At 36.7% G+C, this 11243-nt stretch overlaps 1 protein-coding gene across 1 annotated transcript in view; it reads right to left on the reverse strand.

Moving 5' to 3' along the window:
- LOC122792898 (claudin-16-like) overlaps nucleotides 1-9469 on the reverse strand; it is a 73249-nt gene extending 63780 nt beyond the window's left edge. Inside the window, exon 1 of the mRNA XM_044060456.1 lies at nucleotides 9401-9469. Coding sequence (XP_043916391.1) covers nucleotides 9401-9469 — 69 coding nt within the window. The remainder of the gene's footprint in view (nucleotides 1-9400) is intronic.
- Nucleotides 9470-11243: the final 1774 nt, after the last annotated feature.

Genomic DNA, 11243 nt, shown 5'->3' on the forward strand with positions numbered 1-11243 from the left:
TCACAATCTCTGCCATGTAGTAACAACATAACTAAATTAAATATATATGGTTAATTTTCACAATTGCTTTTTTTCCCCTGTGGAGGCCACAAACCATTCTGTTTCTCATTATGTCAGTTATCTTCCTTATTTTACTCAAGTACCATTTACAGTTCCTACTTCCTTTATCTGTCTTTCTGAACATATCATTCTGCATCTCACTCCCTGTCTCTATCCACCTTGCTTCTCTCTTTTCACTTTATGATGTGCATTTTTACGTCTGTATTCCTGCACCTGTATATCTTCTATAGGGTGCCATTTCCTGTTAGACTTCTGCCTTCTTTCAACTATAGTGGCCTGTTCCTTGACTTACCCAAATGTATAACTGTTCCATCTTTTCCCTCTTTTTCTTTGAGCAACACTTACAATATCACCAGTTGTGCACATAATGCCAAAAGACTAAAAGAACTTAAGTTTCTGCTCTTAAATTCCTTCCATAAATAACACCATGCTGCATCAACAAACACAGCAAAAAGGAGGGAAGTTGCAATTGTGTATGAACATTATAGATTTTATAATAATCAGAAACACTTTTGCTCTCCATATTTTTGATTAACTGGTATTTTTAATCATACTCAGTAATCAGTTCCAGTTAACCCTAATGTTGTATAAGTGATGTCTATATTTACAGAGATGGCAAAAATAGGACTTAGTTTTCCATTCAGGTCTACAAGAAGAGTCTGCTCTTGTGACAAAAAGATATTGAGGTGGAGAATGATGATGTTTCTTTTTTTGCTTACATAAATCTTTATATTGTATTGCTTAAATCCCTGGGTCTTCCCTATGAACAAGCTTTTCCCCCAGAGGACTAAACTTGTTAATAAACAAATTAATTCATTAAATACATCTCTATGCTTGGAATGGGATTAAATATAATTGCACATTAAGTACAAATCAATCATGTTTTCTGTTGACGTGAAATTATAACTCAATCTTTCATTCAAAGAGGAGGCTACTAGGCCAGTATTGGACTTGCTTTGATGTTTATTCGCTTAATCGCTTTCATACTGGCTACTAGGACATTATGGAAATGAATAAACATCAAAGTAAGTCAGTAGGCAAATGAACCAATGTCCCGTATGATTGCTACCAAAAAGTGCTGTTTCATTAATATCAATGACTTTATGAATGGTATCAAGCAGAAAGGTGTGTGTGTGTGTAGTACTGCAAAATTACAAGTAATGCCTTTCTAAGCAAAGGTTTCATTTGAGCTGGAAATGTCTCAAGATAGTCCAGTTTTTTCCAACTTTTTTTTTGTTTGTTTGTTTTCATGGCGACCTACTCTGTTAAAGCCTCTGCTACACCGGAAATGTCTTTAATTTGTCTGAAAGAATGAATGCTTGGAGTTGATGATTGCGTATTTGATATAATATTAGATTGCACTTCTAAAGGCTCAGCAAGCACTTAGGAATGTAGGAAAGTATTATATAATCTCAGAAAAGAAGAAAACTAGGTATCCCTGATGCATATTTAAAAACACGCAACCTGTGGCCCAGTAGAATAAAAGCACATGTCAACATATTATCCTGCTCAATGAGATTAGGATTTAGGAGAATGCAATCTGGTTTCAGTGTGGTTTAATCTAAGCATAGCTAGTAAATTCCTAAGCACAGAAGTACACTGCCCAAACTATAGCCATCATATTTTAATAAAAGAGCACAGTATCTTTATATTTGGGAGTACTAAGTTTTATTAGAAGGTTGCGGCATTCATATCTGTACATCAAGTCAGATTAGTATCCTCTGTTTTAACAGGGAGGCTTACCTGCATACAGCTATTTATAAAATAAGGCTAATCAACAGATGTGGTAAGCAGAGACCATCTATGATTTTTGTCAGAACACTAACATTTTTATTAAGATTATTATGCCTAATCAACTGTCAAATGTTGAAAAGGGGGGTCTAAATATTTGTAAATTCAGCCATCTTGTAATTTAAAATGACATTTCTACTGTGATAGCTTCATAGCTTCTTACTAAGCCTACAGCTAAAGAGACATTTGAAAAAGCTCAGTTACATCACCCAGTCCTTGCAGAAGACTTACAGCGCCCCCCATTATGTAGATTTTTTCCCACATATCCTGGGTGAAAATTTTCAACCGCCCATCCAGTCATCCAAACTGGTTGTAAATGTTGCTGGGGAAGAACACTTCATGATATGGAAGGGTAGCCTATTATAGAAATGAGGGATATATATATATATATATATATATATATATATATATATATATATATATATATATATATATATATATCTTGGGTTAGTTATATGTCACGCTGACTGTTGATGTTGTGGCAGTATAGCTTCAAGCTCCAGAGTGAGTGTTTGCTTTACCACTGTTTCTGTTTAGGTGAACAAGTTCAAAACATCTTGGGTCATTCTTATATCTGTAATTTTAAGCAGTGCTCCCCATCAGCAGCCTGTGGATGGATAAAGCATGGGGGGATAAAACTTTTAGCCTATCAGAATAGCTAAGGGTACTAAGACTTGACATCATTTTGGTGAGAAAACTTTGAGATGTCTGTGGTTGTTATAGGTGATTAGTGAAGTACATGCTGAATCATGTGTCATAAATTCATTGATAACAGGTGAATAAAGTGGAACTATAACTTCTTTGGACCAGAAGAAGCTACCATGAGGGATAAGTTGTGCATGGGAAAAAAATTTCTAACCACAACAGACATGTGATTTCAAAGAAGAATTTATTATCAAGATAGATTCCAAGTCCCTGAAGACTGTCTCAGATGTAAGTGGAATTATATCTGTATGATAACTAGTAGTGGTGCTAATTTACCAAGGAATCTATGTTGCATTTCTTAGTGTTAAGCGTCAAAAACCATAATAAATACATCAAATATGTATTAGGCCCAGCCCTTGCTGGGCAACTTGGGTATCAGAATGAGATTTGTTAACTGCCCCAGTTTACAATCATCAGCAAACTTCACTAACCATAAACCTAGATATCAGCTTTTATACTATGGAAGTAAATAGCAGAGTAAGGACACAGGACAGAGCTCTGATCCACAGTATTGGTGACATTTTTCTTTCTAGAGCAAATGACTACTAAACTTAGTGATATAGTTTCTCTGATATATTAATTTACTTATCTAACAAACTACTCATTGACAAATAATACCTAGATTTTAAGATCTTAGTCTGATTATGAATTATCTTTTTTTTCATTATAATAGTATCTGGTCATTTATTTAGTGTAAGCAAGTTGTCTTTTATCCTCTACATAACATGCAGTTATTTATTAAAATGACTTTACCAACTAAAAGACCCCCATACGTACACGCACGCGCACACACACACACACACACACACACACACACACACACACACACACACACACACACACACACACACACACACACACACACACACACACACACACACACACACACACACATATCCTAGTGGCTCCAGTAGAGAAAAAAATGTTGTTGTTTAGTTCCATTAGCAGTAAAAAATCACAACAAATGCCTACATCTAATACTCTCACTCATGTCCAATTTAATAGCATGAAAAGCATAAAACTGTTACAGAAGCAGACATAAACATGTAGCCAGGGGAATCACAGTGATTCTGGCTTACCAGCATTAAAATGCAATGATTAAGGCCACCTGACATGGACAGTCCAATTAAGAGAGTATGATTTATAAATAATCAAGTCAAAAACAACCTGTGACATCCTAAGCAAAGATAACTTTCACATACATAATCGTGTGACAGCAGTTTTCACTTGGTCCACTTTATGCCTAATCAATAGCAGACATACTAATGTCCAATCAGCTAAAGTGAGCAGAAAAGATAGTTTACTAATTAAAAATCAATAGATTCCTTATTACAGATTTCATTTGCCAGTTCATAATTTCAGTTGTTTCAATAGTGTACTGCCCTCTCACAAATTAGATCACATGTGCTAGATTACTCATGCACACGAACACACAAACACACACACATGCAAATTAGACAAACAGCTGAGGGGATGATTCACAGATGAGTGCTGCAAATGAATCCTCAGTAACTTGCACAGAGGCCTGCTGTAGGTAATAAGTGGCAGCACTGGTGAAAATGGTCCTGTTAATAGTTAAGTACACTGAGCTCTTGGGCTGCACAAGCATCAGTATAAACCCACCCTGCTTATATATGTTTAAACAATGAGCCAAACTAATTGAGCACATAACCATGTCTGTGCAGTGCAAGACATATACACTGAGCAAGTTTGTGTAGGGAATAGAGAACACATTATGACTAGATGATTTAGACTGAAATACACAAAACACACTGGTACATAAATCAGTTAGTCTTAGATAAATTCATGAATGCAGTCATACTTGAAGCAATTGCTCTTCACAATATTGAGGTCAGCTCAAACGTAGGTTTACAGTTACAGCCATAAGAGCACAAATAAACAAGTTACAGCTAGAAATTAATTGATTTTTAGATTGCCCACGCAATCCATTTCAGGGTCATGGGGAGCCAACACCTATCCCAGCACTCACTGAGTAAAAGGCAAAGAAATTCGTCCTGTATATGATGGAAGTCTACTACATTATGTACAGTACACTCACGGTGGTACAGCGGTAGCATTGTTACCTCACAACAAGAGGTTCTCCCGTTCGATTCTCAGCTTGGCTTGGGAGTGCCTTCTGTGTGGAGTCTGCATGTCCTCCCCGCGGTTGGGAAGCGTTCGAAAAACATGCGTGCATAAATGGGCATGCCTTCGTTGAAGGTTGGGCGTTCAGCTGGCACCTCGGCGTTTCGTAAAAAAATCTACTGCCAATCATTAGCGGACCGGAGTTCCGCTGTGGCGACCCCTTACCGGGAAAAAGCTGAAAGACAAACAACAACACTCACTTTTACAAACGTATCATTTTTTTAAAAACATTAATATTAGACAAAAATTGTTTAATAGTTGCGTATTTATTCACACTATCACTTTAGCTGGAACCCTCATTGGCATGAAAGTAGATTATCACCTAGAGATGTGATTCCTGTGATTTGTCACACCAGTAATATACATTACTGCTACATAGTAGCATAGACATAGTCACACTCCACAGCATGGTAGTGTAGTCCAAAAGGTCACTGTCATGAAGTTGGAAAGATCAGACAAATGGGCAAAAGAAACAGCAAACACTCAAAATTAAAGTTCAGAATACGATAATAGCTTATGTAAATCCTGGAGATTGGTAAGTAAAGTTTTTGTTAGTTGATTTCTCACTTCTTAATGTGAATCCAATGTTTCAATGCTCTAATGAATCTGTTTTTAGATAGTGGTGTGTGAGGTTAGCCAGAATAATTTTTGACTATTTGTTTCTCTTTCAATTTATCATCTGCTGAGCACATTTACAATGATAGAATTACAAATTGTAATATTTTTCCAGTAAGGAATAGATCTTCATGCCTGTAGAGTGTCAATTCTTACATATTTTAGGATAAATTATTGTAGCTTGTGTTCCCTATTGCAAGTGCTGCTTAAGTGGGATCAGTTATCTTCTATACAACATTAAAAGCATTGCGTGGTAATTATCAAAAATAAATATCTGATGGTTTCATCATGCAGTGCCATTTTCATGGAACTATCTTGTATATGATGATAGATTTCTTTTTACAGTTATTGAGGTAGCCCATAACTTACTGTAACTCAGGTGTACGAGGGAGGATTCGGCTGTTGGTGCTCTGTGAATATGTTCTATGCTACTCAGCTGAGATGCAATCTACCAAATGTTCAACCAGTACTTTACTGCTGTTTTGGTCCTCTTCTCTGGATTCACATATATCTAGATATTAGATCTGTTACTCTAGTCTGACCCCTGTCTCTTCAGTTCTGTGTTTTGTACTGAGCTTCTCTGTTTTCTGATTATTGCCTGCTAATGCTATTTCCATGAAAGCAATGCAATGATGAAGTTTAATTAATTAGCACAACCTTCATATGTGACTGAAATCATCAATATTCCTCACTAAAGCTCACACTAAAGCTTTGGAATTCATGTAAAGCAGTCATGTGGAATAGCTTCAAAGACTGGGTGTTGGGGCCACATCATTTCTACCATGCAGTCTGGAGAAACATATCAGTTGAACCAGAAAATTATGGATATGTGTTTCAAGTTTTAATGGGGTAAAAGGGCTTTCTAAACAAAACTGGATATTGCAATATTTCTGACTAGTTGTATGATGTGAACAAATGCAGCAGTTTTTTTTTTAAATTGATTATCTACAGAGTTTGTCAGTTTTTAATGTTACTGTTCCACTTTCAGGACATTTTAGAACTGGCATCTTCTAAAAGTTACAATGACTTTGAATTCATTATTCTTAAGTGACTACAAATATGATATAAGCACTACATGTTACACTAACAGCGTAAGTGATGGTAGGTATGGTGTTAGTCACAGTGACTATTAACATTTGTCTTAAGTGACTACAAATATGATATAAGCCCATGAAAGTACAATGTTTGCCACCTCATTAGTCTTATTCATAAGTGAATAAAAGTGTGGCATGTGCACTAGAAGTCATAGCAACTACTAACACATTAATTTTAAATATTTTCAGGGATTACATGTATGCTATAAGTAGATATATTTACGTTTTATAGATATTTTTTTGCATAACAGGCAGCAACACCATACAAATACAGCATAACAGAACCTGTGCCCAATAAAAACAAAAGCGTTTCAACTACTCATTGAAAAGATAGCTGGAAGATAGCACTGCAGATGGGGCCTTTTACACCATCTGAGAAAGACAGAAGACCAGCCCCACCCACGAGAAAAGCCAAAAGCAGATCGGAGTCTAGCAGGCTCCAGCAAATCAGGTACTAGGATACATGATCATCCTGCAACTTGTCTCTGAAGCCTACTTCTCAGTGCACAAGACAATAATATGCATAACAAAACTTTCATTTTTACCAGCTCAAATAAGAAATAGTGCCATATATTGCAGTATGACCTTCTCCTGTTTGCTGCTGCCTGGTCTAGGACTGTACCTTACCTCAGATGCTTTCAAGCAAAACTTGTAGAAATATTCTACTCATTTGTCATGAACAGGATTGTTACTCCATGCTTAAAAGGGTGTTTTAACTTTTGCTTGCTGAAAGGACGAAAACATTATATATAGTGGTAAATAGACATCTATTCAATGTCTTTAGCCCTTCATTTGCCAGCCAAGTTTTTACTTTATAGCTCATCTTGTGTCAAATCTTAAAATATCTGGGTTGCAATATTTTTTCTAGGTCATTTTTACCCCATGCCTGCTGATCATCAATCCACCATCTCAGTCAGACACTACCCATCTATTCCTTTGCTTGAAGATTTCATCCAGAGCTGAAACGAGAACTGTAGGGGGTGAAGGCATCTTTCAAGCTGCTATAAGAGTGCTTTGTGCTTCCACTGATATCACAGCAATAAGGGCATTTTGAATGGCCTAAGCACCCCCCTGGTGAGCAAATCATGTGACTACAATGACCCACAATGCCATCCTCTTTAGGCTACCATGCAATGGTGGCTTGGTGAGCCTAATACCCACCTCCTGGCCACCCTCTACATTGCTACCCTTCTTTCCAGGCATAGTGTGGCACTATGTGTGTTTGTGCGGATGTCTCCATCCTTCCCTTAGCCCCCAGGATGGGCCCACCCATCCTCTCTGCCACTGTCATCAAGTACTCAAGCTGCTAAACTCAGGTCACCTGGAGACAAGTCAGTGCTTTATCCCTCTACACCACCAGTAGTGTCTGTTATTTGGATTACAGTATCAAACAGACCTGATGTTAATTTGGCTCCAGGTGAAGATACGCTCACTTTCCTAGCTAGAACTTACTAGAAAGTGTTTGTTATAGATTTGAGGTACACCATTGTTCCTTTGTTTTCCATACTATGGCTCAATAATAACCAGCCTTAAAAGGCTTCTGTATAACTTTTATAAATACATTTAATAATTATTTTAAACTATTTTATTAGTACATTTGAAGTGCTCCTGCAATGGATTATAAATTGATTTAGTGAGATTATATTTTCGTCTTGTATTACATATACATTAATAGGTCTGTTTCTCTTGTTCTGTATGATTTTAAAGTACCCTTACGTTTGTAATATGTGCATGTTCTACTTTTCTGCATTTTTCACATTTCTGCTGGATCTCTGTATGTGAGATTATTTTCTGTCTTTAGCATTTTTTTTGTCTAAAGGCTTGGCCTGTGGCAGTAAAGGGAACAGCAGGACCAGTGACTTGCTTAAATAACAAGTGAGCAAACAGTCTTCCAACATTGTTTTCCTCCTTTCTAGCAGTCAAAAAATTAATAAATAAAATAATAGATTTTAGTGTGGATATATTACTTGGCATCCTTCTAAACTACCATGTCCAAATTTATAGAATCAGTTTGGTTGACTACATTTCTTCAGAAATGTTCATCTCTCCTGCCATTTGTTTAGAAAAAAACTGCAACATCACCTAAGGTATCTTCATGACTTGAGCAGCTGTCACCAGAGGTACACATCATAAAAACATAATGTTATTGGTCAACTTGTTCTGTTGGAATCTGGAAATATAAAAAAGGGCACCAGGGCTTAGGCATCTTTGCTTTCAGTTCACCACTGCTGTATGACAGCCCCATGCAGTCCTGTGACATTTATAAAGCTCTAAGATTCAATTTAATCTCAAAATAACCATAACAAATGTTCCAGTGCCTACTGTGATTTCTCTTGAAAGTTAATCTTTGGCAAGGCAACATAGCGAATTACTTTCAAAAGTTCAAGGCAAGTGAAGGTCATAAAGCCAGAACAATGCCATTATATTCTTGTGTTACTATGAATGTATGATCTTAACTTATAAATAAATAAAACAATGCCAAAGTAGAGAAGAAGAATAGATTCCAAGCATGGCAAATTAAACAGAAAAGCTCTATACTTCGTTTTGTCATATCTGGAAAAATAATTATTTCAGCCTACATGCACTGTTTTATAGAGCTAGTTTGAATTTCTAGGTATATTTTCTGAGCTGATTTTCATACGAGTCACCGTGACTGTGAACATTTTCAGAAGCTGAATGTCTTTCATTTCACTAGCTCTGCCATAAGATGTGAAGTTGATAATTGCTACTGTTTTTCTCCTTTTGAAGTCTTTTCATTAAGTCACTGTCCTGCCTTCCAGGATCACTGCTTGGACACCAGACAAGAGGATATGTAGCACAGACAAAACTACTCAACAGCCTTTGAATCATCCAGCAATTACTACATCCTAGACAACTGTCTTGCTTGCACCTCCAAAGGCTCTGTAAGTGTCCAGTGTCTTCATAACATAAACCAGGTGAAACTTACTGACTGGGATAAATCTGTTTTAAAAAAAATGTTATGAACCCACTTTTGGCACTCTGTAACAAATACCAGAATTTTCAGGTAGCTGCCTGGATTTTTCTTTATGCTGTGTCATTCTTACTTGACATGATTTGAAGCAAGTACCTAAGCTGGCAGCACATAACTTGTTCTCTTTGGTCATATGGGAGTATGTCCCTGTAGCAGCCTAGCATGTTTATCATACCTTGCATTCCTTGCTATTAGTATAGTGTCTAATTACAGTAAGAATGCCAGGTATGCATTTATTCTCAGAATTCTATATTGCAGCTACCCAATCAGTTTAAGTAATCCTTTTCTTTATGTAAAAACCTAATCACAGTGTGCTGAAATGTTAAGCCTGAAGCAAACACATTCAGCCAACTCCTTTGTCTCTTTATCTTAATATGTTTTTAATGTGCAGTTCATTAAATAATATCAGCCCTCATTAGGCAAGGTCATTGACTGCAATGACACCTTTGGCATTTATCTGTCCAAACATATGCAACAACTGGAATGACCACAGAGATACCTTACTAAAAGGATACAAAACCTAAACAATATGTCCAACATGGACCAACTCATATCCCTGTCACTATACTCAGTGTCCTACAGACTGCTAAGAAGTGAACTTTGTCTGGCAAACTAGGCATCCTCTGACCCAATACAGATGTATTTAGTGCACATCACCAAGTCAAGTTGCTTCAGAAGTACTTGGTCTATGGATCTAAACCTCTTCTACAACATCAATAGAACAGTTTGCAGGGATAGGCATATCTTGCAGAGGATGCCACTGCTCTGGAACAGACTCTCCATCCATGTAAAAGAAAGCCCATCCCTTTCTGTATTCAAATCAAACTTAGATTTGTGGATGGGAAACAGAAAATTTACCCCAGGACTGCCCCTTTACTAACAATGGACAGAGGCAGCTCATATATGCTTTATTCCATGCATTGGTCCCCTCAAATTTTCTGCAACCAACCATGGGATGGGTAAGACCACTTTAACACTAAATAGGATCTGTTATTCAATCGTCAAAATAGAAATTGGTACGGCTCAAAACTACCCGCAAGGGTAGCTTGCCAAGTCCTTACCTATAAACCTAGCAGGTCTTCCATAGTCAAGGAGGATCTTGTCTTGCTCTTGGTCCTCAGTACTCTAGTGGATGGACCAATATTTTCCTGTAAAATCACTTTAATCTTATTTATTTACTTAGATATTTTTTTTTACTGTGGATAGATCTGATAACCAAGTCAGACCATGTATTGTTACCCTAAGATATACACATAGAAAGTAAAGGAATTTAAATGAATTGTTTAAAATGGTTGACATCTTAAAAGTAGTATAGAGAAAATAGCACTGATGCAGTCTGCATCAGATTTTATTTCAAGCAAACACACCACACACTCTTGATTTGGGGTAATGCTATATTTGCTTCCATGCAAATGAATTTTCAGGGTTCCAGTCTAACCTATTCTAACATACTTTGTTTTTTGTTTTCATCTTGGATTATTGATATGGTATAATATACCCCTTAGCAAAGTGTGTATATTCATACCAAACACAGGAAGCAGAAGACAATAGTTAAGGAAAAATGTTTCTTCAGTGCTCAAAAGCATCCACTGAGCTGCCATCTACTTATATATGCTGGAAGGGCTGTAACCTGACTGGAACTTGGCAGTACCCACATGATAAATCTCTGACATTTGTTTTAATATAAAGTTGCTGCCTTATCTTCAAAATGTGATCCCCTATTAATACGTTGGTGTACTGTCATCCCAGCATGAATTTCAGTTTCTGGAATGCTTCCATAAATCATATTATAGTCATTGCAGACATAGGGTTAAACAGCATTATCTTTTTTCCCTTAAAAC

Source organism: Protopterus annectens, chromosome 2.part0 (genome assembly GCF_019279795.1).
Source record: "Protopterus annectens isolate FY-2018-M chromosome 2.part0, PAN1.0, whole genome shotgun sequence".
In the NCBI taxonomy this organism is placed as follows: Eukaryota; Metazoa; Chordata; order Ceratodontiformes; family Protopteridae; genus Protopterus; species Protopterus annectens.